Source organism: Dromiciops gliroides, chromosome 3 (genome assembly GCF_019393635.1).
Source record: "Dromiciops gliroides isolate mDroGli1 chromosome 3, mDroGli1.pri, whole genome shotgun sequence".
Classification (NCBI taxonomy): domain Eukaryota; kingdom Metazoa; phylum Chordata; class Mammalia; order Microbiotheria; family Microbiotheriidae; genus Dromiciops; species Dromiciops gliroides.
In genome coordinates this window covers 58,481,741-58,504,883 of record NC_057863.1, presented here as the reverse complement: position 1 = coordinate 58,504,883, position 23,143 = coordinate 58,481,741, and the positions used below count along the sequence as shown (strand labels likewise).

The 23,143-nt window shown below is 37.1% G+C and overlaps 1 protein-coding gene across 3 annotated transcripts in view; it reads right to left on the bottom strand.

Moving 5' to 3' along the window:
* The window catches only part of LOC122746799 (SPHK1 interactor, AKAP domain containing), a 155,197-nt gene that overhangs the window by 93,862 nt on the left and 38,192 nt on the right, over positions 1-23,143 (bottom strand). For all 3 annotated transcript variants that reach the window (XM_043992785.1, XM_043992783.1, XM_043992784.1), the window contains exon 2: positions 12,739-12,841. In XM_043992785.1, coding sequence (XP_043848720.1) covers positions 12,739-12,841 — 103 coding nt within the window. The remainder of the gene's footprint in view (positions 1-12,738; positions 12,842-23,143) is intronic.

The window sequence follows — 23,143 nt, the reverse complement described above, 5'->3', positions numbered from 1 at the left end:
GGTGAGGAGGGAAAAGGTGAAAGGAGGGAAAGATAAATGGAGGGGAAAATAGAATGGAGGGAAATACACAACCTAGAAATAAATTTGATTAAAAGAGATAAGGAAGGAAACTGCATCATACTAAAAGGTACCATAGATAAAAAGTAATATAAATACTAAACATATATGCAGCAAGTGGTACAGCATCCACATTCTTTTTTTTTTTTTTGTGGGGCAATGGGGGTTAAGTGACTTGCCCAGGGTCACACAGCTAGTAAGTGTCAAGTGTCTGAGGCCGGATTCGAACTCAGGTACTCCTGAATCCAGGGCTGGTGCTTAATCCACTGCGCCACCTAGCCACCCCAGCATCCACATTCTTAAAGTAGAAGTTAAGTGTATTACTGGATGAAATAGTAAAACTATTCTAGTGGAGGACCTCAACTTTCCCCTCTCAGAACTAGATAAATCTACCACAAAATAAACAAGAAAGAAGTTAAGGAGGTGAATAGAATTTTAGAAAAGTTAGCTATCATAGAGTTCTGGAGAAAAATGAGTCAGGATAGAAAAGAATATGCCTTTTTCTCAGCAGTACATGGCACCAACACAAAAATTGACTATTAGGGCATAAAAACCTCAAAACCAATTTTAGAAAGGCAGAGATATTAAATGCATTCTTTTCAAATCATAATGCAATAAAATTACATTCAATAAAAGGCAGTGGAAAGATAGATTAAAAATTAATTGGAAACTAAATAATCCAATCCTAAAGAACAAGTGGGTCAAAGAACAAATCATAGAAACAATCAATAATTTCATTAAAGAGAATGACAATAATGAGACAACTTACTGGAATTTGTGGGGTGCAGCCAAAGCAGTACTTAGGGGAAATTTTATTTCTCTAAATTCTTACATAAATGCAATAGAGAAAGAGCAGATCAATGAATTTGGCATGCAACAATAAAAACATCTAAAAAAAGAATAAATTTTGAATCCCCAATTAAGCACCAAATAAGAAATCCTGAAAGCCAAAGGTGAGATTAATAACACTGAAAGAAAGAAAACTATTGAGTTAATAAATAAAACTAGGAGCTGGTTTTATGAAAAAAAACAAAACTACACAGTATAGAAAGTTTGATTTAAAAAAAAAAAAGAAAGAAAACCGAATTTCCAGTATCAGAAATGAAAAAAGGTGAATATGATATAAATGAAGAGGAAATTAAAGCAACCATTAGGAAATGTTTTGCCATTATATGCCAATAAAAGGATATGAACAGGCAGTTCATAAGTTTTAACAGCACTGTAGACATTTGGTGGGTGTAAGGTACCATGGAAGGGACATGACCTGTTTTATGACAGTTGGAAATCTTTGCTTGTAAAATAGGAATCTTCAACAAAGTGAGTCACTGACTCAAAGATTAAGGAATTGCTCATCTTTAAGATTTCTTTTCTCAGATACAAATTTATCTTTATAAGAGAGGATTGTTGTACTTGTCTCTTTAAAAATGAGTTTGTTTATAATTGCCAATCCATCAAATATCACCAAAATGTTTTTGGTAGGATAAAACTACCTCTTGTCCCTGATAATTTAAAAGAAGATATAAAGAAAGGGACCTATAAAGAGGGAGAGTTTGAAAATTAGCGATGGGGGATTTGATTCAAGGAACAAGCTTCAAGAGAAAGTAAGAGGTGGGATCCAATGTACAAATAGAGATTACCAACTTCAAAATATTGTTCAGTGATTTATATTTTTGAACAAGGATTATCATCAGGTAGTTTTGATGGTTGTAACAATAGGAATGATTTTTCAAATTTTTTCTTCCTGAATTAATTTTAACATATTATTTAATTCCTGACATCACATGTACACTATCATTTCAAAATCATTATCAAAGCAATGTTTTTAGAAAGACTGGACCCAGATTTTGGCCAAGTTTCAAGCAGCACAGCGTTTCCCCAACCTGTAGAAAGACTATTTATTATGTGTGCAAGCAAGAACAGGAGACACTTCATGGTTGACAGATCTGAATACAACACCCAAGTTGACCATTTTGGCAGAAGTGGTAGTTATGGATTAATTACCTTCAGATAAAAAGATTTCCCCTTCATTGTTTTAATAGAACAAGAATGTCTGTTACCATGCTTCCTAATATTGAAAAGACTTTATTTGGAATATGTAAATAGCATTATCATGGGCACCTTTGAGTATCACCTTCAAAGTGAGATCTTGTTCAACTGTGCACAAATATTACAAGCCAAAAAACAAGGCTCTTCATCAGCATCATGAGTAACAGCTGCTTCTAGACCAGGACACTCCTTGAAAGCAAACACTTGGGAGGTAGTATTATTATGATTATTGAACAGTCAAGTAATAACTTTGTCCAAAGATGCATCATTTACAGTCATTCAGCCTGATTTTTTTCTTTTTTTTGGTAAGCAGAGATTTGTTCTGTGTGTATAAATAAACGCAAATCTCCATCATATAACATACATCTCATTTGGTGGGTTTTTTTCCCTTTAAATAATAAGTTAAATTAAATATCTTGCTGGATTTTCTCAGCAAAGCAAGGTTTCATTCTCTTAAGACAAAATTGTTTTCAAAAAACAATAAAAAAGGTAAATCAGAATTATAAATAATGCCAGTTGCTCTGAAATAAACGTGGTATGAATAATAGTGTCCTTTGCATATTATTCCTTGTTTTCTGAGTACTTTGCACCAAAATTTCTTTTAAAATTGTTTTAAAATACTAATACAACTCCACTCTCCCTTTTTTGCCTTTGGTGGATTGGTATAGTTGGTAGAGACCTTTAGGAGAAGGGGTTAAAGATCAGCCTTTGCTACTTAAATTCTATGTGATCCTGGTCAAGTACCTTAACCCCTTTTTTAAAAGCAAAATGCGTTTAGCTCCTTGAGAGTAGGGACTTTTCCCCCTTTTTCCTCTCTTTGTATCCACAATACTTAACATAGTGCTTGGCACATAGGAGATACTTAATAAATACTTGCTAAAAATAGTTGCTTTACTGATTGTGGCTATAAAGGCAAAGTCCTCACCTGGAATTGTCTAAAGTGATGAATTGTAGGTTTGTTTGGACCCTCAAGAAAGTACAGTGCTTGCTTGCAAGAGAAGTTTTCTGGTTTTTCATACTACCTACTGAAAAGGGGAGTTCCTGTTTGTCCTCCTTTAGATGTCTTTGAGGACAACAGAAAAGCCTGGCCCTTTACCCAGAATAACACAAACAGAGGTTTCCAATGCACCAATTATTCTTGAAGCATTACTCACAGCTTGTAGCCCTATATTTGGAGCATTTGGCAAGATGACTGCACCGGCTTGTATTATACACAGCTCTTCAAGACAGCTTACCAATGGATTTTGACAAGTTGAACTGTTATTTGGTGCCACTTTTCTATGTTGGCAGTATCTGAAGTTATGATGCTGTTTTAGGGATCACTTGTGCAACGACCATTTCTGATATAGAACTCTGGAAGCCTGACAATTATCACTCACCCCTTAGTGAAAGAAAATATGATGATGTTTCTCTGAGATTGGGAGGACACAATTTTAATCTAGAAAACCAAAACAAAACAAGCCTTTTACCTACACACACACACACACACACACACACACACACACACACAATAGTAGATTTAAAGTTGAAAAGGACCTTAAAGATAATCTGATACAATGCCCTCATTTTACAGATGTGGGAACTGAGGACAAAAAAAAAATTTGCTTTCTCAAGGAAATACAAGTAGCAAGTGTCAGAGTTAGGATTTGAACCCAGGTCCTTGAACTTCATCAGCAGCAGACGTTCTACAAGTCACTCTGTGTTCAGTAATATGTTGCTTGTTGATGCTATGATCAAATCATAAGTGAAACATATTCAGGGTTGGATCCTGAATCAGGGACCATAACATGGCCTGTTAAGGGACAGACCTGGTGGCAAGACTGGATACAATGATGAATGATGGACTATAATGAACCGTCTCCAGTCAGTTTTTCCAGGGCTATTTCATATTATTCACCTTCATGCATTCGATGTCCTGGTGGACAGTTCTGCTTCCTTTTTTCTGAATTTGAGATCCCATCTCCCATTCCTGTGTCTTGTTTTAGTCTTTCCCTATTGCTTAGAATTCTCCTCTCCATCTTTGATCCTTAAAATCCCCAGCTTCCTCTGAGGTACAGCTCATTGGGGCCTTTCCTGATTCCCTTGTTTTTAATGTTTTCTCCCTTTCCCCTAACTTATTATTTTTTGTTGTTGTTTTTTTGTTTTTGCGGGGCAGTGAGGGTTAAGTGACTTGCCCAGGGTCACACAGCTAGTAAGTGTCAAGTGTCTGAGGCCAGATTTGAACTCAGGTCCTCCTATATCCAGGGCTGGTGCTTTATTCACTGTGCCACATAGCGGCCCCCCTTGTCTTGAAGGGTATAGTACCAAAACCTACAAAATCTTGCCCTCTTTAACTCTTTATTCTTGACAAACCAGGTCCATGACATACTGCCTTTAGTCTATGCCAACATTCCCAAAGTGCAATTGGGTATAAGAGGAGAAACTCATTCCTCCTCTCTTTTTTCAAAAATATTACTCTCTGGCTGAGCTGTGAATTGGTTTTAATTTGGTTGTCATTATAGCCATATCACAGCCAATGAGGCTTATGTGAGCTGTGATTATTGCTAAATGAAAAGGTTATCATGCTATTGCAAGCTGGCCTAATGCTTGTTGACAACTCAACCAGCTATTGACAAGGGGTCCCTTGGTCTCTAGGATACAAGCGAAGTCTTCATATTCCTTTTCACATCTCAACTGATTCAAAACAAGAAAGTGGCCTCAGGCAGAAGTTAGAGGCTAAAATATGTCATCTACCACTGTGAGAATGTATGTTTAATAGCACATAAATAGAATCCTTGGATGTTGCCTTGTATCAGCCCACTATATTGTATGAAGTTGGGACCCAGGGATGCAGAAGACCTCTGTGATGGTGACAGGGAATCCTCAGATCCCCTAATGTATGTATGATCCTGGTTTGGAAGCTTTTTTGTATCTGTTTTTCCTGATACAGTACACAAGTGGTGAACTCCTTAAGGGTCTAAGCAACGCTTAACATTTGTTGTTGTTGTGATCGTTCAGTCATGTCTGCCTCTTCATGGCCCCATTTGGGGTTTTCTTGGAAAACACGCTACTGTTACTCACCATTTCCTTCTCCAGCTCATTTTACAGATGACAAAACTGAGGAAAACAGGGTTAAGGCAAATTCACCCAGGGTCACACAGCTGGTAAGTTTCTGAGGCCAGATTTGAACCCAGTAAGGTGAGTCTTCCTGACTTCAGGCATAGTAAGTTCTTAAGGAATGCTTGTTGACTGACTTGCTGGGCTGTTGTTCTTTACAGTTATGCATCATCAATTCAGAGGAGGGTAACAACTCAATAATCTTTAGTATTCCTTTTCAGAGTAGGCAGTTTACACATTTCACAGGAAATGTATGTGGGGACCATCAAGCATATATACAGCATATTTATCAAATTTGCCAGTGACACAGCTGCCCTGAAGGATGATGAATAACTGTGATGACAGAACTAGAATCTCAAAGACCTTGTCATCTTAGAATCCTGTGAAATCTGTTGAATCTAATAAGATGACTCCTAATTGGGATGAATTGTCAGTTCCCAAATCCACCTTTCCAAGGATATTAGGGGGAGGAGATTTTAAGGGATTACAAACTTATTTGGAGTCAATTATGGGACATGACAGTCTCCCCCTCTCCTCAAATATTCCTTTATTCTTTGGTTTCTTTGAAAGATATAGTGTCCAGAATGAAGGAGATGATAGTCCTCTTGTCCCTGATTAGAAGACATTTTGAGTGTTACCAGTTTAGCAAAGAAAATGATAAGCTAGAGTGCCCCCCAAAAGGAGGGCCAGGATGGTGAGGGGCTTAAAGCCCAAGCCATAGAAGGACCAGTGGAAGGAACTTGGGAGAGGGAACCCAAAGGCTGTTTTTAGCATTCGAAAGGCTGTCCCATTGACATAGTAGAATGTGTTTGACCTAGTCCCAGCATTGATGGGCAGTCTGCAGGGGGATTTAGGTCTTTGTAAGGGGGAAAAGCGCTTTCCAACAACTACTACTATCCAAAAGCTGTGTGAAGGGACTGGTACAGGTGGCAGTGGTTGCAGTCATCTTCCAGTAAAAGCCAGATGACCCTTTGTTTGGGCTTCTCGTCCAGATGTGGGTCCAACTGGACAGCCTCTGAGGTCTCTTTCAACTCAGAAAGCTTCTGATTCTGTGAAAACTGATGATGTTGGGGGAAATGTGGCAGCATGGAAGAAAAAAAATCAATATGGAGAATGAATGATATTTCTTTTATTCCTTTGGACACTTTTAATTAAATGTTAACGTTTCCCTGTCAAAGATCCTTCTGTGCCCTGACAGACTTCTGGATCTTTTTTGTGTATATCTTCAAAGGGAATTTCCTGCTTAAAAACCTTCAATATCTCCTATGGCATCCCAGCTCTAGGACTGAAAGGGAGCCCAGAGGTCATCTCGTAAAATAAAATTTTACTGATAAAGAAACAGAGGTCCAGGGAGGCTAAAGCCTTGCCCAAGGTCTTGCAGATAGTGGGCATCAGAGGATTTAAACCCAGGGTTCAAAGCCAGTACTCTTTCTATTGCACCTAATTCAATGTGCCCTTATGTGTTCTCATGAGAGAAAAGACACACCTTGATTAAGCTGGGCATAGCATTTGTCTTTTGCTATAGCCTTGCCATGTGATGGCAGGCCACAGTCACCTCTTTGGTTGGAGAGGAGAATTTGCTGGGCAGGGATCACAATATGAAAAATGTGCTCTACTTCAACTATGATCCCCAAGAGCATAAAACACGTATGTTCTACTATCAATAGGAAAAATCCATCTCTGCCACATGGTACCACTCCTCAAAATTCCAAAGTGGTAAAACTTCCCAAAGACATTGATCATTATGCAGTATCTTCTTCCCTTAAAAAAATATCCCTTAGGTTCTTAAATCTTGAAATGGCCTTCAATCAAAGCAATAAAACTGTGACCAATAAAAAATCTCTTATAGATCTTATTTTTTATATAGGAGGTTATTTCTCAAAATCTCCCTCTTTTTTGTGAGGCAGTGGGGGTTAAGTGACTTGCCCAGGGTCACACAACTAATAAGTGTTAAGTGTCTGAGCCTGGATTTGAACTCAGGTCCTCCTGAATCCAGGATCGGTGCTTTATCCACTGTGCCACCTAGCTGCCCCAATCTCCCTCTTTTTATAGTGATGCCTGAACAGATTAATTGAATGGCTTTAGTTAATTACAGCTCTTCAAAAAGCTATGAGATTGAATGAAAGTGGATTTTGCAGAATAAAATGAATTTGCAAGGGATATCCAAGGGATGCTCCTTCAAATGGATCTGTGCTGCCTGAGGCAGTATCTTTAATGCTGCTTAAAGAGAATCACTTCAGTCTAGAAAATCTCTAGCAACTTGAATGACCTAATCAGATGGCAAGTTAAGATCAAACCCTGCCTCTAGGAGCCCAGAAGTGTTTTCAGTCCAATGCTTCTGATAAGCCCAAGTTTCAAACAGATTTAATTAACATGATTAAAAAAAAAGATAGTGAGATGGTGTGTTGATTTTCCTTCAACATTTTTTCACATGAAAGCCTCATTAGGAGACTTGGTTATAGTATCTCCTGTCCATCAGAGATTCAGTTTGAGGGACAAAGTACCAACTATAAATATATGTCTGTTGTTGGAGTTGTGAAATTGAATATAATCTTTTTGATGGTGGAAATTGAGCAAGTTAGCTTTCCTTTATTATTGATTATTTAGAATGGCTACAGAGAGGAATAGGAAGGGCTTTGGACTTGTAGTCAGGAGATGCCTCTGACACTTATTAACTGTGTTACTGTGGCCAAGACACCTCACTCCTCTGATCCTCAGTTTCCTTGCATGTAAAATGGGATCGTGATATTTACTCAACCCCATAGGGTTGTGAGGAAAGTGCTTTTATGCTTTAAGACCTTGAAATGCTATAGAAATGTAAGCTATTATTTGGTCATTACTTTAAAGCATTTCTTTTCCTTTCTTAAATGGGAATTTGCATTGGTACCAAGAATCAGAGACATTACAAGTTTTCAGGTTATATTCGATGACCACAGCTTTACCTTCTTCCCAAGCTCTAGTACCATCATTTCACATTCAACAATTTCAACATTAAACTTATCTTCTCCTTTTAAAACTTTTTCTTCCTTTCTTCTCTGTTTCTCTTAAAAGGGTATCCATCCTCCAGTGACCCAGGCTCATAGACTTAATAAACTTGGATCATTGGGAAAAGGGATTTACCTTGCTTTGCTTGGATCCAGAGGGCAGAATGAGGAGCCATGGTTAGAAGGTGCAAAGAGACACATTTAGCTTTGCTGTAAGGAAAAAAAAAGTTCCGAAAAATAGGGAACATCCTAAAATGTAATGGACTGTCTTAAAGGATAGTGGTTTATATCTCCTTGAAGACTTTATTCTATTTATTTATTCACTTATTCATTCATTCATTTATTTGTTTTTTAATTTTTGCGGGGCAATGAGGATTAAGTGACTTCCCCAGGGTCACACAACTAGTGAGTGTCAAGTATCTAAGGCAGGATTTGAACCCAGGTCCTCCTAAATCCAGGGCCAGTGCTTTATCCACTGCACCACCTAGCTGCCCCCACCTTCAAGACTTTTAAGCAAAGACTGGATGATTAATTGTAGGCTATGTTGTAGTTTGTTGATACTCCTGACCTTAGTTCAACCCCTATGGTTCAAGTATGGTTTGAATGAAATTCTCTGAGGTTCCTTCCTTTTCTACCAGTCTCTGATGACATGATCCATAATCATCTTTGACTCTTCCCTTTTTCTCACACATCAAAACAGATGCAACTTTTTGCGTCTATTTCTACAATATCTGTTGTACCAGCACCCTTTTCTTCACTCCCATTATAATCCACTTCTCTTCTATATTACTCTATTGATCACCTAAGTGTTCTTCTTTTCTATTGTCTACTTCCAGCCCCCTTCATCACAGACACTGCTTCCTGAATAATCTTCTAAGTATACTATTATGATCAAGAAGCTCTTCTATTCAAAAGCCTTCAGAATAAAGTATGAGCTCTTGATCTTGGCTTGAATGAACCTCACAAAAGGTCTTGGCCCACATTTTTCACATTCCCTAGATTACAATGAACTTGCACTCTCTTTGATCACCCATTCTTGTATTATTTCCCCCTGTCTCTGTAACTTTGCTCACATCAACCCTGTGCCTGGATAGATCTATATCATTCCACCTCATTCTAACCTCTAACTTCCTTCTGTGGAAGTCCCACCCTTCTTTCAAGTCCTGAATCGGATGCATGTGCCTCCACAGGTGAAAATGATTTCTCCCTTCTTTGTTTTCTCCTATCAACATGCCTCTACTTCTCACTTGTATTTATGTCATTCTCCTTTATATCATATCCTTTTTATAAGGAGGACCCATTTCACATTTATCTTGTATCCGCAGCAACTAACACATTGTAGACAGTATATTTTTATTCAGTTCATTTGTTGAATCTAAAACAAGAAAAACCTAAATAGCTGCTTCTTAATGCTTCTTTCAGTATGCGATTAAGTCTCAGTGCCCTCTGATTCCAGCACAAAAGAAATCAAATTTATAATTTAATTTGAAAACTCAAATGTTTGATCTAACAAGGATGGCAAGGGATGTAAAAAATGTAGTTGGAATATCAAGCAAAATACTTCTGCTACTATTTGCAATGCATCAGCCCCACTACATTCACCATTTCTCTCCCATATTTTCACTACCAGACTGCCTAAAATTCCATCAATGTAAATCCATTTCCTTTTGAGGCCACATTGTAGGACTTTTAAAGCACAAAAGACCTTGGGAAGGACAAACATTCCTATTATATATTTAATAATATTGGCATATCCTCAAATCAACTTCACATTCATCTTGCAATAGTTAATATATTTAAACTTTAATTTTTTTACCTTCTTAAAGTTATCATACAAGAATATAATTTAATTTATTTTCAAAATATTGTAACTTTGAAATAAACATAGAACTTTGTGTTATTACAGAGTTAACTTTTCAACTTCCTTTTTGGTTGAAAATCACCTCTCTGTTCCTGGAAACTATGTCTCTTAATGCTGCCCAAGATCACATTCATATTTTGGCGGTCACATCCCACTACTCGCATGTTGGGCTTGCAGTCCACTAAAAACCCAAGATCCTTTTCAGAACAATCTCTGTCTTACCCTATGCTATACTTAGGGAGTTGATTTTTTTGTAGCCAAGTACATACAACACACATTCCTATTACGTTTTGTGATATTAGATCCAGTCCAATGCTGGAGCCTGTGAAAATCCTTCTGGATCCTTACTCTGATCTGTTGTGTCAGCCATCCCTCCCGGCTTTGTGTCATCTGCCTATATTCCTGCAGTGGGATCCTCCAGTGGATCCCTCTTACCACATTGACCTTTAATCCTTAACAACTACTCTTGAGTCTGACCATGCAGCCAGACCAAAACCTATCTGATTGTATTAGCATTTAATTCTTATCCCTCTTATCTTCACAGGAATATTACAAGATGCTTTTATCAAGAACTTTGCTAAAACCCCAATAAATGGAATTCACGGCTTTCCCAACGTTTACTAGTTTTGTAATCTTATAAAACAAAACAAAACAAAAAAGAAACTTACCAGGCAGACATATTAACACCACCCACATCATTTGCTTAAACCTTTGCCACACTTACTGGCCTTTGCCTGCTTTGGCTGAATTTTCACATATCCTTCAAAGTACAACTACAAGAACCTAGCTCTTCCAAGGAGCTGCCTCTGACCATGACTGCACAGACAAAGTGTTAGTTTCCTGAGGTTTCAAAGGGACCAAACTGGATGAGATGTTCCCTATGATTCCTGCCAGCTCTGATATGCTTTGGTCCTGTGGCCTTTCTCATATATAAGCGAATAGTACTTCTTAATCCATACTGTTATTTGGTATTTAATCTGATAATGTCCTATGACATTTCTTACATAGCTGTCCTCTAAATGTTATTTAACTTTTCATGTATTATCACATCACTTTTCAGTTGTATCTGATCTTTTCTACTTGATTATAATCTCAAAATCCCTTGAAAAGTGTTATAAATACTTAGCAAATATTAGTTACACAGAGAATCACTGACACTTTTAAACAGCAATTTAAAGTTTACACAGTGCTTATGTACATTATTTCATCTGAGCCTCATAACAACCTTATATTGTAGGTCCTACAGATGATATGATGCCCATTTCCCAGATGAGGAAACTGAGGCTCAGAGAGAGTTTAAGTGACTTGTCCATAAGTAAGTTATCAGAGGTAAGATTTGAACTCAAGTTTCTCTGACTTCAAGTAAAGTCAGTACTTTATCTACTGTGTGACCCTGCCTCATATAAGGAAAAACAAAGAAGTTGTGGTAATGGTAAAATATGGTGAAATTACCCTACTTATACATGACAGATGGGAGAATGAAACTATATTAGAATATGTTGACATTGTCATATATCCCATGCTTTTCTGTCTGTAATTATTGTAAAACCATCCTACAGGTTCTGTTCAGGGAAGAAGACCCAGGTTTGAGTTATGACTTAGGAACTTGAGTTAGGGAAACAACACAGTACATTATATATAATAGTCATGTAATAAATCATCTAAATACAGGAATCCACGGTAGCCAGGGGTATCAGACCAGAAAGACAATCAAGGAGCTTGGCTTCCAGTCTTGGTGCTACATGACCTTGAGTGTGGTGCTCAGTTTACATATCTATAAAATTGTGAGGTTGGACTAGAGAATCTTGAACTACCTTTGTAATTTTAACATTCTGTGATCTATCCATTCAGTTGGTATCTGAGTAGAGTTTTGAAGTAAGATAAGGATTCTGAAAAGCAGAGATAAAGAGGAAATACATTTCAAGAATGAGAAATAGCTTGTGGGAATGCCTGGAGGTTAGAGTGATGACACAGTCATAAAGAATCTATCTATGTTGGGTGGAACCTTTATGAAAGGTTTAGAGAAAGACATATTAGAATTGGAGAGGAGGAGAAAGCATGGAGGGAGATTTGTCAAAGTTTCATTTCAATTTAACAGATACATCTCAATGGATAGAGCACTGGGTTTGGAATCAGGAAGTCTTCATGAGTTCAAATCTGGCCTCAGACATTAACTTACCTATGTGATCCTAGACAGGTCACTTAACCCTGTTTGCCTCAGTTTCCTCATCTGTAAAATGAGCTGGAGAAGTAAATGGCAAACCAGTCCAGTATCTTTGCCAAGAAACCCCCAAAATGGGGACACAAGGAAGCAGACATTACTGAAACAGCTCAACAACAATAAAAGGTACAAGAAACTAGAGAGAAATTCTATCAAATGTAGTGAGGACATAATTCAAGTAATGTCAGCTTTTTTGTAGTCTTGGTCAAGGTCATAGAAAGTATTGGAAGGAGATTATCCTGGCTCTTACATAGATTGTGAATGAGTTAGTGGCTCCATGCATTGAATATTTTTTTTAAAAGGTAAACCTGTAAACAGAAGATTCATGTTGTAGAATTCACTGAAGAGTTACCACATTTCTAGGTGATTATCATTGTTTGCTCCCTTTCTTCCCTATATTTCATTTTATATAAAGTCATAGAAGATAAAGGCTGCTGAGCCCTTCCTTTGAGATGAAAATAAAGAGAAGTTACCTTCTTACAGGCTGTGACAGAGCTCCCCAAACTGCTTCCTGAACTTTCGGTGCCACTGCACTGCTGCTCAGAAACTTCATACATCAAAGAGGATTCAAAGTTGCTGATGAAGATGTGAATTCCCCCAAAACACAGAAAAAGAAAACAGGTTCCAGTAAGTTACAAACACTCACAGGAATTGTGGGAAAAAGTGACCAAAAACCCAACCAACAAACCAACCGAAAAAACAACCCATCACATAATTTGTTAGAAATCATATTCTTTTCTAGATTGCATCAAACCCTAAAAATACATTTCTGGAATGAACATTTCCTTGTTTGGGTTGGCTTTCCTAATTCATAGACTCATCATGAACTGTTCTATTGTGTATAGGAAATTGCAGTGCTATCTGTGCCGGCATTCGACTATAATGCTTAGATGGACAGAATCACATCTGCTTGCCTTTAATAATACCCTAGTGAGGGGGCAGCTAAGTGGCACAGTGGATAAAGCACTGGCCTTGGATTCAGAAGTTCCTAAGTTCAAATCCAGCCTCAGACACTTGACACTTACTTACTAGCTGTGTGACCCTGGGCAAGTCACTTAACCCTCACTGCCCCACCAAAAAAAAAAAATTATACCCTAGTGAGTATCATGCCCATCTTTTCCTAAGTTGACAGTTGAGCAAAGATTATTGACCATTTTTATGGCACTAACCACCCCCTCTTCTGCCCTGGCATTCTAGTAAATGCCAACGACCCCATCTTGGAATGATATTTTTAATGCAAAACGAAAACACATGGGATTACAAAGAAAACCAATTATATCAAAATATAGTCATCACAATATCAAAATAATGGTGATGATAGACTTGGTTCTTCTCAGCAGTGGAATGTCCCAAAACAATTTCAAAGAACTCATGATAGAAAATGTTCTCAACATCCAGAAAAAAAGAACTGTGGATTATGAATGCAGATTGAACCATACTGTTTCTACTATTGGACGGGTTTTTTTCCTACTTTTTTGAAGTTTTTCCCTTGTGCTCTGATTCTTCTTTCACAGTATGACTAATGAAGAAATATGCTTAATGTGATTGTACATAAATAAACTATATCGGGTTGCTTTCTGTCTTGAGGAGGAGGGAGTTAAGAGAGGGTGGGAGAAAAGTTTGGAACTAAAAATCCTATGAAAACAAATGTTGAAAACTATCCTTACATGTAAAGGAAATAATAAAATACTTTTATTATAAAAATACAAGTTGATGAGCTTCAAGTTAAGGACTCTTGTCTTGGGGGGCAGCTAGGTGGCACAGTGGATAAAGCACTGGCCCTGGATTCAGGAAGACCTGAGTTCAAATCTGGCCTCAGACACTTGACACTTATTAGATGTATGATCCTAGGCAAGCCACTTAACCCTCATTGCCCCACAAAAAACAAAATAAAAGAACACAAACAAAAAACCTCTTGTCCTGGACTCAGAGAATATTAGAACTTCCAGATCAACTAATTAAATAGATACCTTTGATTTCTTTTCTTGAGAATTTCCTGTTCATACCTTTGCCCATTTATAAATTGGGGAATGGTTCATTGGACTTATAAATATGAATCAGTTCTTTATATGTATTGGAAATGAGACTTATCAGAGAAATTTACTACAATGTTTTTCCCCTTTGTTAGCTATTTTCCTTATACTCTTAGCTGCATTTGTTTTTGTTTATGCAAAATTAAAAAAATTTTATGTAATCAAAATTATAGATATTATCTTCTGTGATTCTTTTTACCTCTTGTTTGGTCATAAAATCCTTTTCTAGTCATAGATCTGCAAGCTAATGTTTCCTTTTTCTCCTAATTCATTTATTATGTGACCTACTATGTTTAGGTCATATAACAATTTGGAGCGTAGCTTGGTTTATGGTATGCAATGTTGGGCCAAACCTAATTTTTGCCAGATTGCTTTCCAATTTTCTTAACATTATTTTGATATAGCTATTCTGAAAAGTAATTTATCACCTGGCCCCAAAAGTTATGAAATGTCACAAAACACTTTACTAAACAATACCATTACTAGACCTATATCCAAAAGAGATAAAAGAAAGAAAAAAAGTTCCTGTATATTAAATATATATAAATATATACATATCTATGTATCTATATACACACATATTAGTTCTTTTTGTAGTAAAAAAGAACTAGAAATTAACGAGATACCAACAAATTGGGGAATGACTAAACAAATGCTAGTATGTTAATAGAATGGTTCATATCTTCTATAAGAAATGATGAAGGAGATGATTTCAGAAAAACTTGGGAAGTCTTGTATGAACTGATGTACACTAAAGTAAGGAGAACTGGGAGAACAACTTACATAAAATAACAACTACAAAAATAAACATTGTTAAGGCACTTAACTTTGATCAATGTAATGATCAACCATGATACCAAGGAATAAGTGATAAAGAAGGCTACTCATCTCATGGCAAAGAAGTAATAGACTACATATGTAAAATGAAACATATTTTTTGACATGACCATATGAGAATTTGTTTTTCATTTTGGTTTTTTGGTTTGTGGGGCAATGAGGGTTAAGTGACTTGCCCAGGGTCACACAGCTAGTAAGTGTCAAGTGTCTGAGGTCAGATTTAAACTCAGGTCCTCCTGAATCCAGGGCCAGTGCTTTATCCACTGCACTACCTAGATGCCCCAAGAATTTGTTTTACTTGACTAGCATATTTATTACAAAGTTTTGCCTTTCTTTTTTGGTGGAGTCCAGATGGGAGGAAGAGTATATACATGCTTGTTAGTTTTTTTTAAAGGAATTTAATTTTAAAAGAACAATTTAAAGGATAGCAAAGTTTCCAGTTTTGAAAATATGGTGATTTGCAACTTAAAATACTATACCAGACCGTTAATTCTACTTGGATGCCAACCATTTATTTTTTTCCTGTATAAGATATATGAAAATACATCTACTGATATTCAAATACTTAGAACTTTCCATCTAATTTTGAACATAAAATCACAACTTTCCCCTAAAAACCATCAACAAAAAGTATCTCATAAAGATCATGCATTTCTAATTGACTTATTTCAAGAATAGCATTTGCATGCCCAAATTTTTGAGTTCTACATTTATAAATTTTGTTTCAATTAAGCAGGTCATGAGTCAAATAATTAATGAGGTAAACATGGACTTTATATATTAATATAGTTAAACCAATGCAAAAGAATGAATGATAGTTCCCAATGTTATTTTTCATTTATATATGTGCGTTTGTACATAATTATACATATGGACATATATATATATATAATATGTGTATATGAACATATGTATATATTTGAAAATTATGTATTTTATTTATACATAAACATATATTTCTACTTGCATACATATATTGAGGCAATATGGCAGAGTGGATAGAGAACTGGCTTTGAAGCCAAAAAGACTGGGATTCAAATCCTGACTCTGAAGCATATGGGCTGAATGATCCTGGATAAGTCATATAACTTTTCTATCCTCTAGAAAACCCCAAGATTATAATTTGCAGAGGAGATATTGACCAAAATTGATAGAGGGATTTTTTTTTAAGTGAGGCAATTGGGGTTAAGTGACTTGCCCAGGGTCACACAGCTAGTAAGTGTTAAGTGTCTGAGGCCAGATTTGAACTCAGGTCCTCCTGAATCCAAGGCTCGTGCTCTATCCACTGCACCACCTAGCTGCCCCGAGGGATTTTTTTAACTTGGGAGTTCCCTATATCAATGAAATAAAAGTTTCAGATCAAAACAAAATAAAAATTTAATGGCAATATACAACAAATAACAATTGGAGAGTATCTGACAAGCAGCTAAGCAATTCAGACAAAAATTCTGCCCTGCATAATTTACTAAAAATAACTTTCAAAAATGGAATCTGAAGAATAGTTTATATATGTTTCCCATAGTCCCTGGCACATGCTTAATAAATTCTTGTTGACTTAATGCAGATTGAGTCATATCACTAATTTCAGCTGTGAACTTTAAAGATGGAGTGATATTATTTGGTGACAGTGGAGAGGGTTTGAATAGCCAACCATGAAACAGAATAGGGTATATATGGAGCTGCTCTATTCTTCTGTTGACCCAAACCATTCATGGTTTCTCTTTTAGTGATAACAACACATCCCTTATAAAGTATTGAAGCATTTAACATGAGCCAGATGTAAAGGCATGACACCCTCAAAATCTCCCTATTTCCACTTCTCCATGGCCCATTGCTAAAGGAGGGATTGAATCTGTTAAACCAAGCTACCACTGTGATTTCTTTTTGAATCCAAACAGCATTCCAGGCTCTCCTTCTTATGAGCTATGTTGCCTTGAGTCAGTCACTTCCTTCTGAACCTTTGTTTCTTTTTCAACAAAAAGAAGGGAGTCTAACAGTTAATTGTGGGACCACAGATATAGAGATGGAAGGGACCTCATAGGTCATCTCATGGAGTATCTTCCACTTCACAGATGAGAAAACTCAGGCCCAAGGAATTTGAGTTTGTCTGAAACTGACCAAAATTAAATATTGTTTCAGTTTGAAATAATGTGGCCAAGAGAAGGAGGAATTAGTCTCTGCAGGAGACAGGGTCATGTTGTGTGTAGGAGGGGCAAGGTAATTGGCCATATGCTAAAATAACCATTGTGCTCTATCACTAGTGAGTCCTTATGGGACCCCAGGAGGGCTGATGGATCCCTTTCATCACATGAAATCCCAGGACATATGTGGATTGCGTTATGCTTCCCCTTTATCTTTTACTGAGCCAAAGCATCAAATAGAGGGAACAATCTGGACAGGGGAAATGACCGGGTGGAGAGCTTAGCTGGAGGTATCCGGCTCCCAGTGGCCTCACAAAGCATAGGAATAGAACACCTCAATATACTGATCCTGGTTGTACCTGGGCATGCTGCTACTCACTCACGTGAGTACTTCTGTGCCTACCACCTTCCATGCTTGGAAGAAGTCTAAATGATTACAAAAAGAACAGACTCAAGTATAAATCCAAGTTCAAAAATAGATGCCACTTAAAGTCACCAGAAACTGATTGGAACTAGCTTCGAATGATGCCTTATTTCCAAAATCATACATGGTTAAGATGTGTCTCCCTAGCTGAGCATCATACATGAGGATGGATCTATGGTAGCTGGGTCGTTTTATCTATTTCTTCCTGATAAGTAATACAATCTGTTTCTATGCCTTTGGGATGAAAAAGAAATTCTCAAAGTATTCGTGAAGGTGATCTTCTTAGTTTCCAGAGAAGCAGCACACATGCTCCTACATGATGTGACAAAGGTAGCAGAGACTGGGAACTAATACATTTATTAAAATCTTTTCATTTTGGTATGGAGAAGCTTGCCATGGAGTTGAAATATACTGCCTAACTCAATGCTAATGGGTAAATTGGCAAGCTCTTTCCAGAGAAAATGAGAAAATTGTGATTAGTATTAATATTTATTAAGCAAATCCTTTTAGAAGGATAAGGTATTAAAATACCATTAAAAACAGGGCCCTTTTATATGACAAGCTGGAACAAGACTGAAAAGGATAAAAAATGAAGGCAAGAAAGCAAATTTTGAAATGGATTTTAAAAAGTCAACCTTAACGGGCATTACGCTACCCTACTTTAGTATAATGCTTTAATCCTCACTACTTGTGTGATCTTGGGAAAGCCATTCTACCCTCTCTCAGGGCCTCAGTTTCCTCATCTGTAAAATGAGGGCATTGGACCAAGTGGCCTCTGATGTTGCTACCATTTCTATGATCCCATGATATTGCTAGGATTCAGTGTTTTGCCCACAGCATACCCTCTCTGATACTGAATAGAAACCTCCTAGCCTTTGACAGAACCTATTTGCCAATTTCTGTGGCTGAAAAAAAATTATCACCTGCTGGGCAGACTTCTGTTAGTGAGACTTTCCGCATTTGACTAAGTTAGTTTGGGATAACAATCACAGACTTCTTTGTCAATACTTGAAGCTTTTCTAGCTTGATAGGAATTGCCAAAGTTTCAACCTTTGTTGAGCATTCGAGAACCTGGAGATACCTCTGCACTATGCTGAGACATCAGAGCAGGATGTTAGTGAAGGGAGATAGTCTGGTATTAACATAGAAATATGAACCTGAATTTATTTTATTTATTTATTTATTTTTTTAGTGAGGCAATTGGGGTTAAGTGACTTGCCCAGGGTCACACAGCTAGTAAGTGTTAAGTGTCTGTGGCTGGATTTGAACTCAGGTCCTCCTGACTTCAGGGCCGGTGCTCTATCCACTGCACCACCTAGCTGCCCCCAATATGAACCTTAATTAAACTCTCTTGGAGGCATCAATGATTCATTCATTTTGAATAAATAGGTTCACCATCATCCATGTAAATGATACAAAAAAGTAAGCAGTTCCCTTTTCTGAGGAGACAAGAATCTTAGGAGCTGGCAGAAAAATCTGTGGCTGGTGTGTAAAGACTGGAGTGTAGAAGAACATAGCAGAACACTTTCTGCTAGAGTTCATGAAATTATTATTATTATAATTAATGAAGGGAGACACTTTAGACAGTCTAAGGGTATACTTCTGTTGGGGAAAACTATCTTTTTGTTTGCTGCATTTGAAGTATGTTAAGATTACTGCAGCTATCCAATATAACCAAGATAACACCTCTTACTACCAGCATGGTCCCTGTAGATAGGTGGTAAGTGAATGGAAGACTAGAACACGAGCCAGGAAGGCCTCAGTTCAAATTCAGCCTCAGATAACTTTCTTTGTATCTGAGTTACCTTGGGCAAGTTACTTAGTTGGCCTTGGTTTTCTTTTTTTTTTTCTTTTTGGTGAGGCAGTTGGAGTTAAGTGACTTGCCCAGAGTCACACAGCTAGTAAGTGTCAAGTGTCTGAGGTCACATTTGAACTCAGGTCCTCCTGAATCCAGGGCTGGTGCTTTATCCACTGTGCCACTTAGCTGCCTCAGTTTTCTTATCTATAGAAAGGGAATGATAATAGGACCTACTTCAGAAAGTTGTTAGGAGGCTACAATGAGATAATATTTATAAAGTGTTATACAAATGCAAGATAATATTTTTATTAGTAACTCAGTATTATGACATAAAACTACCCAAATAAAACTATAATGGTAGATACATGGCTAGAAACCACGTTTAATAAATGGTTACTATATTCCAGGCTCTTTGCTAAGTGCTGATGGTAATATAAATACAAAATAACAACAACAAAAACCCCTCAATAGTCTCTACTCAAAAGGAGTTTACATTCTAATAAGGGAACACAAAACATAAAAAGGACCTGGAAAGTAAAGGGGTGTGTGTGTGTGTGTGTGTGTGTGTGTGTATGTGTGTGTATGTGTGTGTATGTGGGGGGAGAGAAACAATGACTTGCCAATCCTGAAACTTGGTACAGAGTCACTCCCAGGATGAAAAGGCAACTTGTATGGAGGTGGAGCACTGGAGAATGAGTTGAGCTGGGGTGAACTGAACATCATGGGTAGGGCCCCCTCAATAGTAATAGCATATCCTCTTTTATTAAAAAAAAATCTAAGCTTTAAGTATATATGTATGAATTGGAGGGATTTTTCCAAATACCTTTGAATACAACCCAGAATAAGTGAATCTCAGATTCGGACGAGACCTCATAAGCCAGTGAGTCCAGTCTTCACATGAATGGAAATCCCTACAGTATAACCCACTAGTGAGTGGTCATCGAGCTTTCATTTGAAGAACTTTGATAAGAGAATGGTGGGGGGATGGTGATGGTAGAAGGAAATCTCCTACCTTCAAAGGCAACTCATTTGTAGAGCTCTAATGGTTAGGAAGATTTTCCTTAGAGCTAGCCTAAAATTCTCTCCATAAACACTTTGAGTAAGGGCAGGTAGGATAAAGTACCAGGCCTGGTGTCAGAAAGATTCCTCTCCACGAATTCAAATCTGGCCTCAAACATTTACTAGCTGTGTGACCCTAGGCAAGTCACTTAACCCTGTTTGCCTTAGTTTCCTCATCTGTAAAATAAGCTGGAGAAGAAAATAGCAAACCACTCCAGTATCTTTGCCAAGAAAACCCCAAATGGGGTCACCAAGAGTCAGGCATGACTGAAAAATGACTGAACACAGCCCTATGGGAATGGTAAAATAACATTACCAGAATGATTTTGATGAGTATAACCGCAAGATCAAAAAGTTTCAACAAAGCAGGCAGTACATAGCCACAATCTGGTAGCTCCTCAGAGTTCATTATCATCATCATCTTCTTCATCGTCATCTTCATCATCATCAAGCGTTGATTGAACATTCATATAGGCAACGCATCATGCTAGGTATTAGTTATACAGAGAAGCAGTAGGCACAGCCCCTGACCTTGGGGCCTAATGATCCAGACAAAAGGAATACCTCTAAATGTCTGCTTTAAGACAGACATCAAAAGGAGGTTGCTTTAGTGAATGTAGAACAATGCAAAAGCCAAAGAGACTTGTCAAGCAGAAGTCTTTGAACAGTGTTGAAGGGTTTATTCCACAGTACCCCCAAAGGGTGGAAAAATGATTACTGAAACTTAACTCATAATCATAGAATTGTAGACTTTGAGCTGGAAGGAACATTAGAATACAAGCAGCACAATTCCTTCATTTTACAGATGACAACATTGAGCCCCAGAGAAATTATATGACTTGCCCAAGGTCACAAAGAAAGCAGTTGGCAGAGCCCAGATTTGAATGAGATCATCTGCTTCCAAATTCAATACTCTAGTCATATCCCCTCTCTAAATCTTATTTTTTATGTTCTATAAAATGAGGAGATTAGACTAGACAGATCTTTATTTTATGTTTACTTCATAATTTTTGTTCCCTCTACACTTTAATTTGAATTAGCTCCTTCTGTGTAAGTCTTTTTGCTAGGCACTGGGGGAGAGACTTAGATAGAAGTCCTTATCCTCAAATGAGCTTGATGTATATTTAAAATGTTTATCGTTCTGTTTAGACTCTCTTTAAAGACTGATTTATGTAGAGGTACAAGTCATCAAGTTTTTTTCAATATAAGTAATTTGCCCTGTGATTTTTTTTTTGTCAAGAACATTCTTCAGTCCTTGGGTATGCTGAAGAATAAAGCTATTATATAAGCGATAAACACAGAAGACATTCATCAAAGACTCTCAGAAGAACAATTTCCTGTTATGGTAAAATGACATCGATTGCTGGTAAACCACAAAAGCAGACAAAGTGTCCTTATATACAATTAAAGGTGGGACAAAACTTTTTCAATCTGGGCATGATGACAGAGATAAAGAGAGAGTATTCCAATAGGGACAGTCTTTGTGGCAAGAAGAATGAAAGCAAAGGCCATATTGTATATTTAGCACCCTGGGCAAGATTGCTATACAATATATCTTTTTAACATACCTGGCCCAAAGAAGCAAAGAAGGAAACAAGCATTTGCTAGGTGCTCACTATGTCCCAGGCATTGTGTTAAGTGTTTACAAATATCATTTCATTTAATCCTCACAATAATCCCGAGGGTGGATGGGAAGTGCTATTATTATTCCCATTTTATTGTTGAGGAAACTGAGACAGACAGAGATTACGTGACTCACCCAAGGTCATATAGTAAGTGTCTGAGGCAGGATTTGAGTTCAGGTCTTCCTGACTGCAGGCCCAACACTTTGTGCTACTTAACTGCCTAGAGTTGTAATGTTTATAAAGCTGTCTGTTTTTCCATTACTTGTATTCATTATACTTGATTTGACTGTGACCTGGTTCACTGGAAAGTATTAAGCACCAGCAAATCTCCAAGTTTAGTGATAATTTTCCTGCAGGGTTGCCATATGGTACTACATGTTACATCAGAGAAGGTAGTTTCAAGAATTCCCCAGGATAATGCTAATGAAAATAGAGCCTCTTGATATTGTTTCAAGAATGTTAAGATCCAATACTGTAAAAAGTCAAATAGTATTATCAGATTTTAAAAGACCTGTTTTATTTGTTCCTTATTAAAGAAAGTTTCTAGTAAACATTGCTACTAAATGCCTATATTCATTCCTTCTGAGTCTATCCAATTAAAAGAGGCTGCTCTTTATTTTTGATTAAACACTTTATCAAACTTTTAAGGAACAATTAATACCAATACTGTACAAATTATCCTCAACAACCAAGAAAGCAGAGACTCTTTATGGTCCTAATATGTAAACCAGGGAAGGATAATGTACAGAAGAATGATAGAACAATATCATTAATGAATAGCCATGTGAAAATTTAAAAAAAGTCATATAAAATACTTTAGCAATTCATACAAGAATATAAGGGATACAAAGATTGTTTAATATCAGAAAATAATCAGCATAAGCATATTGAATACAGAAAAATCCAAAACCACATGATTATCCTATCTGATGCAGAAAAAGAATTTGATTTAGTATACCAT